At 39.6% G+C, this 19,801-nt stretch overlaps 1 protein-coding gene and 1 long non-coding RNA gene across 2 annotated transcripts; both read right to left on the bottom strand.

The window, feature by feature from the left end:
- Nucleotides 1-1,793: 1,793 nt before the first annotated feature.
- Nucleotides 1,794-9,742, bottom strand: LOC138856036 (uncharacterized; the record flags this gene model as incomplete). Its single annotated transcript, XM_070106481.1, has 2 exons — nt 1,794-3,748; nt 9,297-9,742. Coding segments are annotated over 2 exons (1,335 nt in total), but the record flags the coding sequence as incomplete, so codon positions are not given.
- On the bottom strand, nt 4,294-5,498 carry LOC138856012 (uncharacterized). The gene is made up of 2 exons (XR_011395170.1): nt 5,369-5,498; nt 4,294-5,307 (listed from the first exon to the last, which is right to left on the bottom strand). It is a non-coding gene; the product is annotated as an uncharacterized lncRNA (long non-coding RNA).
- Nucleotides 9,743-19,801: the final 10,059 nt, after the last annotated feature.

Here is a 19,801-nt window from a genome sequence, read left to right as displayed (position 1 = left end):
AGGAGGCCTATATTCACCCATTTAATATATACAGTTCTAAAACAATCTACTTTTCATAACAATTATAACTCGAAAAGATATACCTATACATAAAATAAGGTACATGAATCAGGTTCATGAATAACAATAGCATTAACAATATAAGTTGAAATATTCAACTTGATTTAAACAAAAACGAAAATAAATATAAATAAAAATCAGGTACAATTCAATTATAAAATAATATATTTGATAAAATTGGAAACATTTAATAATATTTCAACACAATAAATATTAATTTAAATAATAAAATGTAAATTTAAACTTTAGGAATTAAAACAACCGAAAAATATTTGAATATGTAATAAGAACATTCTTAAAGTTATAAATTTTAAAACATAACACGGCAACACATTATAGCAGATTTCTGTCATTTGGACGTTTTAGTAGCAGAATATTGGTTGGCAACCCGTACCAAGTGTGATTTTAGTAGTAGAATTTTCGAGGCAACCCGTACCAAGTGGGATATTTTTGATTGTGTATTAGTGAAAATCTTAAGATTGGCTACTTGTAGATTTATACAATGCACATGTGCTCAGTTAAGCACGAAACATTGTATTAGGGATATTCGATATACATCGATGCATCAAATTCACTCGATGCTTATAGTTCGATGAATCGAATCTATCCGATGTTTTAAAAAACGGTTGATTCACTCGATGTATTCTCATAAAACATCGAATCAATTGTAACCAGCTAATTATTGTTGTTCCTATTTATTTCTTATTTTTAATCTCATATACTTTAGAAGTTATGAAATCAAACTATATTTTTTTTGTTGGTTTCGCTAGTTGGCTGCTGTCGGCCTTTGAGACAGAATTGGCATTGACAACACTGATTGCGCGTGAGAGAAAAAAAAGTGTTTGTTTGTTTTGTCTCTGTGGTGTTGCGGTCAGGATGATCTTTGAATAAAAACTTTAAATTACATTTTGTTTCGGGCTGGCGTGAAATTCGTGAATTTGGCAGCGTGTTATACCAGAGAACATATGTGATTCGAGTTGGATATCATATACTCATTATCGCATATCGTTTCTTTAAATCATCGATACGGCAGGTAAGTAAAGTAATAAAGTAAGGTTAGGATAACTCATTTATTCTCACGTAACAATAGTGACAGTTAATAATTTTTAATTGACTGATTGACAGAATAAATAGAAGATACTTTGTTATGTGTAAGACACTTCTTGACAGATTTTATTTATATTTTATTGCATAAATTTCAGCGAAAACATAGGTCAATTGCACAATTTTGATAATAGGTTAACAAAAAATTTGTTGTTGTTGTTGTAACGGTTATCTAGTCCCCGCTTGGATGATAAGTGATAGTTTGGTTGTCGTCGAGGTCATCTAACGGCAGGCCCAAGAAACAGGCTGTTTCGATGGTGTCGGACCATTAGGAAAAGGGTGTTAGATGAGTTGGGTTTGTTGGGCATGCCAAGAGGTGGTTAGTATCATGCGGAGCCTCATTGCACGCAGGACATGTGTTTGGTATGTCAGGGTCTATTCTGGATAGGTAGGAGTTTAACCTGCTACAATATCCAGAACGAAGTTGCGTGAGGGTCACTCTGATTTCGCGAGCCCACTCGAGCTCTACGTCTGCTATGGGTGGTAGTTTGACCCCTAGTACACCATTCACTGAGAGGAAATCGATGAAGGTGTTAGTGGCTCCACTGTGAATGGCGGTCAGTGCTCCTCTGAAGTTCGTTGCGTCCGAAGTCTGGTCGGCGTACTGTCTAATGTCGTCGACGTAATCAAGGAAAGACTTCTTGATGTTCCTAGGAGACGGTTCCGCTTCAAGCAGACGACGTCAGGGGTAGTTTCTACGAAAATTTCTGACAAGTCTGAAGCTTCTTCGTCTGCGTTTCACTACATCCAGGCGACCATATTGGTGATGCATAGTTTAGGACCGGCCGGCCGATTGCCTTGTATGGTCGTGTGAGGAGTGAAGGAGCAAAGACTGTTCAATGTTACGCCTAAAATTTTAGGGTTATTTACTCTCGGAATTTTTGTGCCATCGACTGAAATGTTCAGGTCCAGTCTGTACTCCTTCGTCCAATTGGTGAAGATGGTCGCTGTGGATTTAGTGGGGGAGAGTGTTAGGTTCCTTGCAGAAAAGAAGCGAGAAAGATCGGAGAGGTAGCCGTTTACTTTTGAACACATGCCATCGATTCCATTGCCCGACGTCAATATCGTTCAGTCATCTGCGTACGAGGTCATTGAAATTCCCGCTGGTGGCTGGGGGAGTTTTGAAATATAGAAATTAAACAGAAGCGGGGAGAGGACACCGCCCTGCGGAACCCCCTGTTTAATTTTCCTGAGTTTGGAGTTTTGACCTCGAAATAGTACGGATGAGTGCCGACCGCTCAGATAGTTCATGGTCCACCGCTTCAGCCCTGGAGGGAGCGTTGATTGTTCCAGGTCCTCAAGTAGCGTTGCGTGATTGACTGTGTCAAAAGCTTTTGACAAGTCCAACGCTACGAGAATCGTCCTCTCGCAGGGTGGCTTCTGGTTCAGGCCATGAACTATCTGTGTGTTTGGTGGTACTGTGCACTTTACGGAAGCCATGCTGATGGTCTGCTAGGCTCAGGTGGTGGGTAAATGACGGGAGTAACAAGGCCTCAAGTGTCTTCACTACTGGGGAAAGGAGAGTTATCGGGCGATAAGACTCCCTTTTGTTGGCGGGTTTCCCAGGTTTGAGCAGTGGGACCACTTTTCCGACTTTCCACACATCGGGTATTTGAAGAGTGGACATCGACAAGTTGAGGACCTTGGTGAGGTATCTTACTCAAGTCGAGTGTAGATGCTTTAGCATCAGCATGCTTATTCCGTCAGGGCCAATGGATTTAGATGATTTGGCCTCTTTGATGACATTCTGAACCTCCCCATCGGTGAAAATAAGTGGTGCGCAGTCTTTTGGCATTTTGCGCAGCCGTCGGGTAACACATCGTTTGGCCTTGTCGGTCGAAGGGTGCTATGTAAACTGCCGGCTAAAATAGCTCGCTCACTTCTTCGGGTCCGAGGAGGCATGTCCAATTGAATTTCAACCCAGTCGTCATGTCTCTTCGGATTAGACAAGGCCTTGACAGTGGTACAAAGCTTACTTAAACCGGTGGAGAGGTTGCAGGACTTCAGGTGCTCTATCCATTTTGTCCGCTTATGATGATTTACCATTTGCCGAATCTCCAAATCGAGATCCCTTATTCGGGGATCACAGGGATCGGCATGGCATAAGGTGTCGCGCTCATTTGCTAATACAGCTGCTTCGGCTGAGAAATTAGGGCGGAGTTCCGCTATTCTTGCAGCCGGTATGAAGCGAGCAGTAGCAGCAGCGATCACCTTGCGGAATTGACGCTCGCCAACGATGACGTCCGTAGGAATGGATAGTGAGTTGAAGGTGCTTTCAGTAAATTCTGTGAAGCCGACCCAGTTAGCTTTGTTAAAGTTAACATAAGTGCGGTTATCCACAGAAACAAAGTCAAGAGGTTTCTCGATCGAGATAATTATGGGCAGATGGTCTGATGCAAGAGTTAGCATAGGTCGCCAGGTTATACTATTTATCAGACCACCGCTAGCGATGGTAATATCTGGCGAGCTATTACAGGTGCCCATAATTCTGGTGGGCGCTTCGTCGTTCATTGTGCAGAATGTCGAATCGTCTATCTGTTCCGCTAGCTCCATCCCCCTACGATCGTTTGACAGGCAGGAATGCCTGATTTGGAGTTATGCTGTCTGTGTGAGCTCGTGGTCCACTCCCTGTGTGTCTTAAGGCCCGAGCAGGTCTTAAGATGGCTCCATCCATTGCATGTATTGCACCTAACCGAGGTGGAATTTGGATGGAGCCTTTTTGCGCATACGCAGCAGTAGAATTCCTCGGGGCCCGGGTTGGACTCGATGCCAGCACGGGTCAGGAGGATACGGAGCAACCCTGCTGCTAGGCGTTGCTCCAATGACGACAAACTTAATCTAAAACTTACCGATCCAAACAGGGTTAGATCGTCGAAATAACAGCCCTTGGCCGGATAAAATCCGGGTCAATTCCGGTATCGCAGAACCGGCTGTTGTGGGAATTGAGTAAGCCCTGTCTTTCTTCCTATCTCAATTAGATGCTTTTTATACAAAGCAATCCAGTTTCTAGTAACTTTAACCCTTTGTATATACGTATAGAGGTGATGGGAAACTTTAGTATACCATCCCACGCTTTCAGGGTTAAGAGGGTATGGTTGAATAGAGACGATCCTCAAAATCACGAATATATATATATATAATATTTATTATTATTATAATTATTGCCGACGGAAACCTTTAGTTTTCGAGATATTTACATATTAAGTTGAAAATTTTATATTACAGTTTCTCGATTTTTGGTTAACTCTTCTTTTATATTATGCACTTATTATATACTAACACACCACTACAATGTTTCTACATATTTATTTTATATTAATAAGTGAAATATTTGCTTTAAAATAGCATTTTATTTTTACACAATTTTCGTTATATGCACAATAACAAATAGGTTCCATATTGACAGATTTAAATTTAAATCGATCACTATTTAAGGTACGTGTTTTTTTAATTTATAATGAATTTTTACTTTTATATCCACTTCACAAATTCGTCTCTACACATTCATTTTATATTGAATGGCGCAAAAATGACTTTAATGATATAATCAGCGTTATATATTTTTAAAAAGGAATAAAGAAAACAGATAATACCGCAATAGCAAGAAATAAATAACACATTATTAGATATTCCGCACAGGCGGACTTCGTCTGCGCTTCAAAAAAATAATCCTGATCTGTCAAACACAGGACAAAAAATAACTCTGGTTGGTCCAATACCGACGTGTGCTCGGTTCTTTCTTGTAGTAATCCTTTTTGCGTTGGCGGCCTTCGGCATAAAATAGTTGAATTTTTGAACTTTATATGCAAATATCTTAAATCCCATTAGTCAGCGGCAACTAATGTAAATATTTTGTTAATCTGGACTCTATCCGTTCATACCCATTTTAACCCCGAATTCGGAGGATGCTATTCTAAATCTCAAGCACCCTTTGTTTAATTTTGCTTATATGTATATAATGTGACAATTTTGTTTGATATTTTATCCTCTTACTGTTTACCAATAACTTCTCCTTTTGTAATTTTTCCGAATGTATTCCACAAGCTCGAAAGGAGGATTCCAGTATTTTAATTTGATCGGTTGTAAAGTGCAATTTTTGTTCATTCTTTCCATGCTGATTTCCCATTTTGATGTTAAATTATCCTATATTTATATTAAAATGTTTTGTTTTAAATCGACTAACGAAATTAATATCAATTCTCACGTGAGCATTATATAAGCTTACAAGTAACCAAAGAATCAGCTGTTTTCCTATGTGTGTGAAACAGCCGTGATCACCTGATCGAATATGCCTTTTTTTGACACAGAGTTTTAAATAAAAGGATGTAGTTTAACAATTTGTTTATGAACATGTATTTGTTATGAAAATAATAATGAAAACTTTCAAGAAAATTTTCGAAACAAAAGACTATTATATATCTATTGCTTTACCTCACCACCTCTGAGGTTGCAATATAGGCGCGTTACCGATCTCTTTTGATTGTTCGGTTACCCAGGAGGCCTATATTCACCCATTTAATATATACAGTTCTAAAACAATCTACTTTTCATAACAATTATAACTCGAAAAGATATACCTATACATAAAATAAGGTACATGAATCAGGTTCATGAATAACAATAGCATTAACAATATAAGTTGAAATATTCAACTTGATTTAAACAAAAACGAAAATAAATATAAATAAAAATCAGGTACAATTCAATTATAAAATAATATATTTGATAAAATTGGAAACATTTAATAATATTTCAACACAATAAATATTAATTTAAATAATAAAATGTAAATTTAAACTTTAGGAATTAAAACAACCGAAAAATATTTGAATATGTAATAAGAACATTCTTAAAGTTATAAATTTTAAAACATAACACGGCAACACATTATAGCAGATTTCTGTCATTTGGACGTTTTAGTAGCAGAATATTGGTTGGCAACCCGTACCAAGTGTGATTTTAGTAGTAGAATTTTCGAGGCAACCCGTACCAAGTGGGATATTTTTGATTGTGTATTAGTGAAAATCTTAAGATTGGCTACTTGTAGATTTATACAATGCACATGTGCTCAGTTAAGCACGAAACATTGTATTAGGGATATTCGATATACATCGATGCATCAAATTCACTCGATGCTTATAGTTCGATGAATCGAATCTATCCGATGTTTTAAAAAACGGTTGATTCACTCGATGTATTCTCATAAAACATCGAATCAATTGTAACCAGCTAATTATTGTTGTTCCTATTTATTTCTTATTTTTAATCTCATATACTTTAGAAGTTATGAAATCAAACTATATTTTTTTTGTTGGTTTCGCTAGTTGGCTGCTGTCGGCCTTTGAGACAGAATTGGCATTGACAACACTGATTGCGCGTGAGAGAAAAAAAAGTGTTTGTTTGTTTTGTCTCTGTGGTGTTGCGGTCAGGATGATCTTTGAATAAAAACTTTAAATTACATTTTGTTTCGGGCTGGCGTGAAATTCGTGAATTTGGCAGCGTGTTATACCAGAGAACATATGTGATTCGAGTTGGATATCATATACTCATTATCGCATATCGTTTCTTTAAATCATCGATACGGCAGGTAAGTAAAGTAATAAAGTAAGGTTAGGATAACTCATTTATTCTCACGTAACAATAGTGACAGTTAATAATTTTTAATTGACTGATTGACAGAATAAATAGAAGATACTTTGTTATGTGTAAGACACTTCTTGACAGATTTTATTTATATTTTATTGCATAAATTTCAGCGAAAACATAGGTCAATTGCACAATTTTGATAATAGGTTAACAAAAAATTTGTTGTTGTTGTTGTAACGGTTATCTAGTCCCCGCTTGGATGATAAGTGATAGTTTGGTTGTCGTCGAGGTCATCTAACGGCAGGCCCAAGAAACAGGCTGTTTCGATGGTGTCGGACCATTAGGAAAAGGGTGTTAGATGAGTTGGGTTTGTTGGGCATGCCAAGAGGTGGTTAGTATCATGCGGAGCCTCATTGCACGCAGGACATGTGTTTGGTATGTCAGGGTCTATTCTGGATAGGTAGGAGTTTAACCTGCTACAATATCCAGAACGAAGTTGCGTGAGGGTCACTCTGATTTCGCGAGCCCACTCGAGCTCTACGTCTGCTATGGGTGGTAGTTTGACCCCTAGTACACCATTCACTGAGAGGAAATCGATGAAGGTGTTAGTGGCTCCACTGTGAATGGCGGTCAGTGCTCCTCTGAAGTTCGTTGCGTCCGAAGTCTGGTCGGCGTACTGTCTAATGTCGTCGACGTAATCAAGGAAAGACTTCTTGATGTTCCTAGGAGACGGTTCCGCTTCAAGCAGACGACGTCAGGGGTAGTTTCTACGAAAATTTCTGACAAGTCTGAAGCTTCTTCGTCTGCGTTTCACTACATCCAGGCGACCATATTGGTGATGCATAGTTTAGGACCGGCCGGCCGATTGCCTTGTATGGTCGTGTGAGGAGTGAAGGAGCAAAGACTGTTCAATGTTACGCCTAAAATTTTAGGGTTATTAACCGTCGAAAATTTTGTGCCATCGACTGCAATGTTCAGGTCCAGTCTGTACTCCTTCTTCCAATTTGTGAATATGGTCGCTGTGGATTTAGTGGGGGAAAGTGTCAGACTCATTGCAGAGAAGAAGCGAGAAAGGTCGGAGAGGTAGCTGTTTACTTATGAGCACATACCATCGATTCCATTGCCCGACGTCAATATCGTGCAGTCATCAGCGTACGAGGTCACGGAAATTCCCGATGGTGGTTGGGGGAGTTTCGAAATGTAGAAATTAATCAGCCGCGGGGAGAGGACACCGCCCTGTGGAACCCCCTGTTTAATTCTTCTAAGTTTGGAGTTTTGGCCTCGAGACAGTACGGATGAATGCCGACCGCTCAGGTAGTTCATGGTCCACCGCTTCAACCCTGGAGGGAGCGTTGATTGTTCCAAATCCTCAACTAGCGTTGTGTGATTGACTGTGTCAAAAGCTTTTGACAGGATCGTCCTCTCGCAGGGTGGCTTCTGGTTTAGGCCATGAGCTATCTGGGCGTTTATGACGCTAAGTGCTGTGGTGGTGCTGTGCACTTTTCGGAAGCCATGCTGATGTTCAGGTGGTGAGTGAATGTCGGGAGTAGCAAGGCTTCAAGTGTCTTCACTACTGGGGAAAGGAGTGTTATCGGACGATAAGACTCCCCTTTGTTGGCGAGTTTCCCAGGTTTCAGTAGTGGGACCACTCTTCCGACTTTCCACACATCGGGTATTTGAAGAGTGGACATCGACAAGTTGAGGACCTTGGTGAGGTATCTTACTCAAGTCGAGTCTAGATGCTTTAGCATCAGCATGCTTATTCCGTCAGGGCCAATGGATTTAGACGATTTGGCCTTTTTGATGACATTCTGAACCTCCCCATCGGTGAAAATAAGTGGTGCGCAGTCTTTTGGCATTTTGCGCAGCCGTCGGGTAACACATCGTTTACCGGCTAAAATAGCTCGCTCACTTCTTCGGGTCCGAGGAGGCATGTCCAATTGAATTTCAACCCAGTCGTCATGTCTCATCGGATTAGACAAGGCCTTGACAGTGGTACAAAGTTTACTTAAACCGGTGGAGAGGTTGCAGGACTTCAGGTGCAATATCCATTTTGTCCGCTCCGTAAGGTGTCGCGCTCGTTAGCTAATACAGCTGCTTTGGCTGGGAAATTTGGGCGGAGTTCCGCGATTCTTCCAGCCGGTATGAAGCGAGCAGTAGCAGCGGCGATCACCTTCCGGAATTGACGCTCGCCAACGATGACGTCCGTAGAAATGGGTAGTGCGTTGAAGGTGCTCTCAGTAAATTTTGTGAAGCCGACCCAGTTAGCTTTGTTAAAGTTAGTGAAGGTGCGGTTGTCCACAGAAATAAAGTGAGAAGGTTTCTCGATCGAGATAATTATGGACAGATGGTCTGATGCGAGAGCTGGCATAGGTCGCCAGGTTATGCTATTTATCAGAGTACCGCTAGCGATGGTAATATCGGGCGAGCTATTACAGGTGCCCATGACTCTGGTGGGGGCTTCGTCATTCATTCTGCAGAATGTCGAATCGTCAATCTGTTCCGCCAGATTCATCCCCCTACGATCATTTGACAGGCAGGAGTGCCAAAGATCGTGGTGCGCCTTAAAGTCACCGAGCACCAAGCGATTTTTACCACGAAGCAGCACACCTATATTCGGGTGATATCCTGCTGGGCAACATGTAACTGGGGCGATGTATATATTGAATATCTCGAGCTCGACATCGCCTGACCGGACAGCTATACCCAGACATTCAAGGGCAGTGTCCCTGCGATCGATGTCATCATCAATTAAACGATATTGCACGGTGTTGTGCAGTATGAAGGCTAGGCCTACACCATTATCTTGCTCACGATCCTTACGCAAAACGTTGAAACCTACACAACTCAGAAGATCTGAGCGGCTGCTTAACTCGGTTTTTCGGACCGCAGTTATCGATACGCATTCCCGGCTAATGAATGCAACTATCTCCTCGGTCTTACTCTGGAGTCCGTTGCAGTTGAATTTTAAGAGTCGCGTTTGGCGACTGGAGTGGCGGCACAGTGCGGGAACATGGTGCAGATTGCACAGCCGTTAAGGCTGGTGTCGCAGTATTGCGTTGGCAGCATGGAGCAACGTAACTTGTGGTCCACTCCCTATGTGTCTTAAGGCCTGAGCAGGTCTTAAGATGACTCCATCCATTGCATGTATTGCACCTAACCGAGGTGGAATTTGGATGGAGCCTTTTAGCGCATATGCAGCAAAGGAATTCCTTGGGGCCCGGGTTGGACTCGATGACAGCACGTGTCAAGAGGATACGGTGCTGCTAGGTGTTGCTCTATTGACGACAAACTTAAACTAACACTTACCGATCCAAACAGGGTTAGATCGCCGAAATAACAGCCCTTGGCCAGATAAAATCCTTGTCAATTCCGGTAACGAAGAACCGGCGGTTGTGGGAATTGACAAACAATTTTTCGACACAAACAATTTGAATGATTTGGCTGAAATCAATAAATTAAATTTTTACATAAAAGTACACAATCAGGCCTTAAAGTTGCTGCTTTACAACCGTCAACGAGCTCTTCTGCTGGAATTGAATTGACTAAAGAAGCTGGATCTGTTCCTTCAACGCCAAAACGTCAAAAGTCTATAATGTCAAGTTTTGAAGAAATTTATGCGTTTTCGGCAAGTGGTGATAAAACATTGAAAATAAGAAATGCCTTAATTTATATGATATGTAAAGATAATCAACCATTTACATTTGTCGAAAATGAAGGCTTTCGTAATTTGATGAAAGTTATTGTGCCGCATTATAAACTTCCTAGTAAGACGACATTGACTCGATGGGTTGATGATAGATACGCAGCATTATCAACAGTTTACAAAAAAAATTTGTCAACTATTGAAAACCTTACTCTAACCACTGATATGTGGTCTGAAACAATGAGCATGAGAAGTTTTTTATGAATAACAGCACACTTCGGTGTCGGTAATGAACTATTTTCAATTACGACGTTGTCCTTATCCAGAAACCGTGGCTGAGCAGTAACGGTATCTCTGGTCTAAGGACAAAGAGCCACAAGTTCCTGGCGGCAAACAGTACAGGTAGAACCAGAGCCTGCTTGTTGATCAGAAACGAACTTAACGTTTTTCTTTTACATAATTTCAGCAACGAGGATGTCGTCGCTGCTAGACTGGAGGACAGCGCTGGAGAACTCTGGCTTGTCTCAGCCTACATGCCGCACGACGACGAGGTGAAGCCACCTTCGTACCTGCTGAGAAGAGCTCTGGCAGAGGCCAGGCGCAAAGGGGCCGGAGTCTTAATAGGCTCGGATGCAAATTCAAGGCACACCGTCTGGGGGAGCTCGGACATTAACACAAGAGGTGAGTCACTTTTTGACTTTATTTGTAGTGTAGATCTCTCTATATGTAACAGGGGGAACAGCCCTACTTTTGTTACTGCTAGCAGGGCGGAAGTCCTTGACATTACGCTAGCCTCTAGGGAAATCGCTCCCTTGATTTCGGAATGGAGGGTTCTAGACGACCATTCATTCTCGGATCATAGATATATTGGTTTCAGCTTAAAAGCCTCACGCCCGGAACTCAAAACCTATAGAAATTTTAGGAATACCAACTGGGTCCGGTACTGCAGGAAGCTTCGATCAGCTCTTCCACCCGCACCCGACAGGGATTCGATCCTATCGGCGGATGCGGTCTTGACAGCTCCTGTCCTCTGAAAACTCAGAAAATCAAAGGGAAACCCCCTTGGTGGACTTCGGAGCTAACGGAGATCAGATCTTCGAGCAGAAGACTTTTCAACAAAGCCCGTAAAAGCGGCTCTAACGACGACTGGGCGTTGTACAAGTCCGAGTTGAAGAAAGCGAAGAGAGTTTCGTGGAGAGCCTTCTGCGGTAGTGTAGAGGGCTGTCATGAGTCCTCACGATTCAGGCGCATTCTTGCAAAAAATCCTACTCCAGTGGGGTATCTAAAAAATGCAGATAGTAGTTGGACAACGAGTAGCGAGGAGTCGTTGAAACTACTCCTGGATGCTCATTTTCCACTAAATCACTCTGCTGAAGAAGTGTCACTGGGGGAGCTGCAGGAGGGCTGTACAGCCTTCTGGACGATCGTCACCTTACTTGGGCGTTGAAATCCTTCAAGCCCTTTAAGTCCCCGGGGCCCGATGGCATTATTCCAGCGCAGTTACAGCGTACGATCAAGATGTCATTGAGCTGGCAGGCCCCCATCAGACGCATCAGCCTATCCTCGTTTCTGTTGAAAACACTGGAGAGGCTTATGGATCTGTACATTAGGAGCAGAATACCGAGGGGTAAACTGTTACGGGCGCAACATGCATATATCAAAGGCAAGTCAGTCGATACTGCTTTGCATGATGTAGTGTCATGGCTGGAGATAGCTCTCAAGCACAAGGAATTTGCTGTGGGCACCTTCCTCGACATCGAGGGGGCCTTCAACAATGTGCGACCAGAGGCGGTGGTTAAAGCCCTCGAAAAGTTTGAGGTGGAATCTAACCTCAAGCACCTTATTTTTAGTCTTCTTTGCGACAGAACTGTCGCAGCGGAGTGGGGTGGTGCCAAGGCTACCAGAAAAGTGAATAGGGGAACTCCGCAGGGGGGAGTACTCTCCCCACTGCTCTGGATAATGGTGGTTAACGACCTACTTATAGAACTCGAGACGCAAGGCTGTCGGGTGACAGCATACGCTGATGATGTGGTTCTTATGGTTAAGGGAAAGTTCCTGAATACCGTTTACGAGCTCACCGAGGGGTACCTGAACGTGGTATCTAGCTGGGCAAATAAAAGCGGCCTAGCCGTCAACCTAAGTAAAACCGAATTGGTTTTATTCACTAGGAGGTATAAGATACCAAATGTGCCTCTCCCCTCTTTCGAGGGTTCACTTCTTTAACCTGCTGAGAAAGTGAAATACCTAGGGCTCATCCTCGACAGAAAACTTTCCTGGAGGCCAAATATTGAGGAGTGAGTTAAGAAGGCTTCGGTCGCCTTATACTGCTGCAAAGGGGCTATTGGGAAAAGGTGGTGTTCTGGCTCTACGAAACCGTAGTTAAGCCAATAATGTTCTATGGTGTGTTCGTCTGGTGGAGGGCGCTCGAGAGATCCACACTGGCTAAAAAGCTTGAAAGGGTCCAAAGAGCGGCGCTCATCGGAATCTCCGGTGCACTGCGGACCACGCCGACACCAGCTCTTAATGCTATTTTAAACATAGCACCTGTGGACATTGCCGGTAGGTGCATTGCCGCGAAGTGTGCTCTAAGGCTCAGGGAAGCTGGGCTTGCGAAGAGGTCCGAACAAGGGCACTCCGAAATTCTTTCCTCCTTCAGCGGCATCCCGGAAAATATAGATCACTGCGTCACTGAAGCTACTCGAGGCGGTTCCTTCTCCGCTCATATTCCAACGAGGGACATGTGGATGGGAAGAAGCCGTTGGAGAAGAGGCGCGGCGAGCTTTTTCACGGATGGATCGAGGCTAGGAGGGAAGGTTGGAGGGGGGGTTTTCTGCAAGGAGCTCTACGCCAGTCTTAGGTTCAGGCTACCGGATCACTGTAGTGCTTTTCAGGCGGAAGTGGCTGCTATCAAGGCGGCGGTAGAAGTACTGCTGCGTAGTGCAGCCTCGTTTGTAGAAGTGAGCATTCACTCTGATATTAGGGCAGCAATACTAGCTTTGAGCGCGCGTACCGTGCAATCAATGCTAGTCAAGGAGTGTCTGTCCTCTTTAGAGATAGCGTCTGGCTATTTCAACATCAGGCTCGTTTGGGTGCCTGGTCACAGCGGAATTGCTGGAAACTGCAAAGCCGATGAGCTAGCCAGGGGGGGCACTTTTGCCCCACTCACATCGGAATGGGATCGGGTTGGATCTCCGTTAGCGTCTTGCGCTCTAACGTTGGATCAATGGACCTCGCGTGCACTCAGCAGACGCTGGTCGACGACTAGGTCCTGTGCGACCGCGAGATCCTTCTGGCCAAGAGTGAATCGCAGGAGGTCGGCGGAACTTCTCACCCTGAGCAAAGTGCATCTCGCCGCTATTGTAGGAGTTCTCACTGGACACTGTCCCATAGGCACTCATGCGGTACGGCTTGGTGTAATACCCGATGCCAGTTGCCAAAGTTGTATGGAGGAGGGCGAGGTGGAATCATCCCAGCACTTTCTCCTCCAATATCCGGCATTCGCTAGGCTGCGATTGAAATATCTCGGAAATCACACGTTTGGCGGACCTGAATACTTATCCGAAATGGATATTGGCCGTCTTAACAAGTATGTAGTCAGCACAAGACGTCTTGTCGACTTGTAAGGGTCTTTTGATCCGGATTATAGGAGTTTGTAGGTATCACAACGAACTGGCGTCTTAAGCTGTCCAAGTGGGATCCCTTCTGGGATCGACCTCCTAACCTAACCTAACCAGATGAACGTCATTCTTCAGAACACATTGCTGAAATGCTGCTAAAAACCTGTACTGAATGGGGTATTGATAGAGATAAAGTTTCGGCCGTAGTGACAGACAACACAGCCAACATGGTAAAGGCTGTTGATTTGGATTTTAGCAAAAAACATATTCCATGTTTTGCCCACACTTTGAATTTAGTGGCACAAAATTTGATAACCAAATTCAAAGATATTGTGACATGGTTTAAACAAAGCAATAAAGTCAGTAACGAATTACGTAAATCATCCCAGAAATAAACTAAATTGATTCAAGAGGTCCAGATGGCATAATATATATTATATGATCGAAAGACTTTTGGAGCTTCGCATCATCGTTAATGACATAATCATTCGTGCTTATTGCATCAGAACTATCAAGTCTTTCATCGGTTTTATACGTTCTGCGACCGATCGAAGCTGCAACCAAAGAAGTGTCAGGTGATAAGTATTGTACTAGCAGCAAGGTAATAATCCTTTGCCTTCTATTAAAAATTAGACCTCTTCAACTCGAAAAATCTCTTGCCAATGAAATGCAGTCGCTGATTCTTAAAGAGATTGACATTCTTTTAATGGGTGTTATAGAGACAGTGTCTCCCCTTGCTATAGCCACGATATTAGATCCAAGGTTCAAAAAAATTCATTTTACGGATCCAATTGCTTGCTCTTCAACTGTGGCATTTATGACAACTACAATACACAATGAGACAGTGGAATCTGATTCTTCAGATCATTCTGACAAACCAAAAGATAATTTTTCTTTGTGGGATGATCACCACAAATGCGATCCACCAGAGCTAGAAAGCGGCGAAGTCTGACGATGATATTTCTGATGAGCTGTCCATTTACTTGCGAAGTCCAATAGGAAGACTGAATGCGAACCCATTGGATATTTGGAATGATCTGAAAATTCAGCTTCCTAAGCTTTATACACATGCTTACAAATACTTGACCATAGTGGGAACTTCAGCACCATCTGAACGTTTATTTTCTAAGGCAGCGCAAATGATTGATGAAGCAACGATATAGATTGAAAGAAAAACGTTTAAACAAGCTTTTGTTTTTGCAGTCTTCCAAAAGAACACTAGGTATAAGACTTTAATACCGGCATTTCTATACTTGCGGATGATTTTTGCGAAGATCAGAGTTCTGGATATTGTTTGCACTTTTTGTAATTATAAGAAAGAAAATTGGGTAAATGTATAGTTTAGGTCCCCCAACTAAGGAGGCTTCAAAATAAAATTTTTTTTAAATCGTCTTATTTTGACGGGAATATTACAAATTCGTGAGCGGAAAGTGAATTTTTAAAATAATTTATGTATATATTTACAAATATATTTAATGCACTTTGCACATATTTTTCAAGTCACTTAGTTGTTGTAGCGGTAAAATTTTTCAGAACTCTGATCAATTACCTGTGATTACCAGTTCAGCCAGTTAAAGATTTTCTTGTAAAAAAAAAATACTGAAAAAATGAAACAGTCACAATTTCCTTTCGCCGCACTAGCGGCCTTCGGCCGCGCTTTAAAAAAATAACCCTGATCGTTACGAAACCGGGGTGTTCATAATTCAATCGCGTCAAACTCCTTTCTGTACTGGCGGCTTTCGGCCGCGCTTCAAAAAAATTACCCTGGTCGGTCCAACACCGGGGTGTTCATAGTTCTTTTGCACCAAACTTTCAGCAGCGGAAAAAATAAAAGAATTAATTTTAATGTATCAAAATTTTATATTTTTAATTCATATGTGTTAAAAAAATTTCAAGAACGTTGTTTTTGATTTTTTTTTTTATATAAATAGAATTATTGAAAAAATTCACTTACCGCTCACGGATTTGTAATATTCTCCACAAAATAAGACGATTAAAAAAAAATTAATTTTTGAGGCCTAATTAGTTGGGGTTAACTATACATTTACCGAAAATTGTCACATTGCCTTTATTTTTCAAATAAACAACAAGCGAATCAGCGTTTTTTATTTCTCAGTTACGCAGATTCCTATATTGCTGACTACAGCTTTGTCAAGGATGACATGATGCGAGACTCTCTCATTTGCGCTGATTTTTCTGTTATTCTCTCTCCCTGATTATTAAAATCAGGGAATTTCGAACAGCTGATGTCAAAAAAGGCGGGATGCCAGAAATAAACCCGCTAAAAATAGCTAACAAAAGCAGTGCGAAACGAAATTTCAAGGAACGACACAAATACTTTTGAATAACGTGCAATTAAATTTTATTTGTTAATTTAATTTAAAACGTTCATCATAAAACCATGATCTTTTATTATGACTTGTATTGTTTCTTTGTTATAATTTTTTTTATTTATATGCTATTTTTTTATGTTATATAATTCTTTAAAAATTTTATAATATAAATACACGTATATAGGGATGTATATGCGTTATATAGGCCTACTCGGGGACGGAGCAACTAAATATAATATCGGTATGCAAAATACCCAAAAGTTTTTTTTAAAATACCCAATCCTTTTTCTTTCGACAGTGGCATGATTGGAAAATGTTATAAAAAATTTGGGTTTTGACAGCTCTCTCTCGATTCAAAGAGTCTCGCATCATTTCATTCTTGGCTTTGTGTTGCAATGTTAGAAAAAGTACTCGATGTAGAGAAAATATCGATGTTTCTAATCGATGCATCGGAAAACAGCAATGCAAAGCCTCGATATATTGCATCGAAAAAAAAACATATATGTATTTTCTAAGTGGACACCTCTACATTGTATAAATCTACAATTAACCGATCCTAAGATTTTCACTAATCCACACACGCAAAAAAGGCCCTCTTGTTACGGGTTTCCAAAACTCTACTACTAAAGTCACACTTGGTACGGGTTGCCTACTTATATTCTACTTCTTAAGTCACACTTGGTACGGGCTCTAACTAATATTCTACTACTAAAACGTGCAATTGACTCAAATCTGCTACAGTGTGTTGCCGTGTTATGTTTTAAAATTTTAGAATGTTTTTAGTACATTTTCAAATAGTTTTCGATTATTAAGATTCTTAAAGATTAAATTTACATTTAATAAGTATATCGTATTTAGAATATTTTGTAAATATTATTTATTAATTAAAACATTGTTTTGTTTATAATTATTGTTGTTCCTGAATTATACCTAATTTTTTATTACATATATTTTTTTTTTTGTTTTTTGTTAAAGTTAATACAAGTATATTGTTTTCACTTATATTACTTCATTTGTTCAATTGAATTGTACCTGACTTTTATACAATTATTTTCGTTATTGTTTAAATCAAGTTCAAAATTTCAACTTATACACCCAAAAATATCTGTAGCACTCCTATATTGCAACCTCAGAGCTGGTAAAGAAAAGCAATAAATATTTAATAACCTTTTGTTTCGAATATATTCGTGAAAGTTTTCATTAATATGTTCCATTACAAATACATGTTCACAAACAATATGTTAAACTACATTCCTTTTATTTAAATTTCTGTATCGAAAGGTTCGATCAGGTGATCTCAGCTGTGTCACACAGATAGGAAAACAGCTGAATCTTTGATTCCTTGTAGGCTTAATGAATGTTACGAAACTATTATATACCATGGATATTATGATACGAAACTCCTCTCTATGCTTTTTGAGAAATCTGATGATCTCGTGGTTTACTTTGGCAGCACTGAAAGCTCATGAGCTACTGAACAGATGACAAGCAAAACAACCAACCACTGAGAATCTCGCAGATATAAACTGGGAAATCAGTGGATTATTTATGGGATACGATTTTTACGTGTCTTTTACGTATGTTTCTAATCTTTATTTAAAGAGATTTAATATAGTTTTGTTTTTAAGAAAGAACGGGTATTTTGTCGCAGAGTAGTGTTTTATTTGACAGTATCAAAAGTCAACGTATATATATAGTTTGGTGTGTAAGTGTTTTATAATATCAAGTTTTTTTTTTCTATTGAGTTTTAAAAGTTTATTTGAAAATCCTCTGTGATTAAAATATACATGTACATATATTTAGACGTCATATAGGATATTTAGCTTGTTAAACTAATTTTAATTATGTATATTTTTCTGTAAAATGGAAACCGAAAAATACCCAAAAAATACATTAAACAAGTAAGGAAGCGTTAAGTTCGGATGTATCCGAACATTTTATAGTCTCGCAAAGTTAAATGGTATATTCGTTTGAGACTCCTTTATATATTTTAATAATTAGAAGTAGGAACTGTTGCCTTAGTTATTTACTTTTCACTCACAGTGAAAATAATTAGAGCAATTTGTAAACTAAATTTACTTAAATTATGAGAAATCGTTCTTGTGCTTTTTGTAGACGCTTATAATTGATTTTATATAGAATGCATTACAACTGTATTGAGAAGTATGAAAAGAAATCGTTTTTGGACAATGAATAACATTTTTTATTTATTATATCGATATTATTATACATGTTTAGCTTAAAAATAATAAATATTAACAACTTTAAAAATGATATAATATTATTATATTAATTTGTATATAATATTTACAACATTAAACATACATTTTTGTAGAGATTCTTATACATATATCCAAATTATATATCTTTCTTCCTTATACTATTTAATTTCTATCATGTATTTATACAATAATGTCTTATATAATAACAAATTATATATATAATTTAAATTTTCTTAATTAGATTATTTACATATTTTTCTTAAAATTGTCTTAAAAACTACTGTCAAAATTCCTATACCATTCCAATTCGATTATATTTGGAAAAAAAAATGAAGAACTATTACATTAAGTCTGAAAACTTTAGTTCGAAATAGAGGCACAAATACTGTCATGATAGCTGTGTACTGTCTCAAAAGTAATTGCATTTACACGGGAAGGATCCATGTTTGAAAATGCCCAATCGATTTGTGTACCGGCAGGTGTAGTTGAATATTCTGCACCAAGCAGGGAACTAAAGTTTTTTTCTTGGAGTAAATTTCTTATTGCAGTCCCTGTAGACATTAAACAAATGTTAAAATCTCCAACAATTAGCTCTAGGTTTTAGCATTCGAACACGTTCCTCAGGTCGAGAGGTATTTATAAATATTTCTGCATTACTTGCTTCCGAAAGATGGAGCCCAATGCAGCAATATACTGCTTCTTGTGCAGTTATTTCTGTGCCTGATATAAATTTGTGACCTATATGTTTAAGTTTTTGCTTAACAGTATAATTTCCAGCATTTACCTCTGATATAGCTTCATTTCAGAGCCTATTAATTCCCCTGTTAGACTTGTTAATATAATTAATTATAATTATATATAAACAGCAAGCATATGCATTCAGTATATATTGGATATCCATATTTGCTCTATGGAGTTCCAAAATTAGAGGATTATAAGCGTTTATAAAACGATCCTGTAATTTTCTTTTTAGAAAAATTTTGGGTTTTGTTAAACTTGATCTAAGGGCTAACAAATAGTCATCAAAAAACATATTTATTCTACTATCAGACAAGAAATGTTCAAAATCGTTTATATTAGAAATGTCTTCTGTAGTCATATTTGAATTTAAAACGTTTTGAATTTTGAAAAAGTTTTCCTTGTGTCTTTCTGAATTTTGACTTGTTTCTGTAAGAGGTAACAGTATTTGCGTTGAAGGCATTGGTGGATATGGTATACCAAAACTACAAAACT

The sequence above is a fragment of the Bactrocera oleae genome, chromosome 3, assembly GCF_042242935.1.
Source record: "Bactrocera oleae isolate idBacOlea1 chromosome 3, idBacOlea1, whole genome shotgun sequence".
NCBI lineage: Eukaryota > Metazoa > Arthropoda > Insecta > Diptera > Tephritidae > Bactrocera > Bactrocera oleae.
This window is presented reverse-complemented; position numbering and strand designations above follow the sequence as displayed.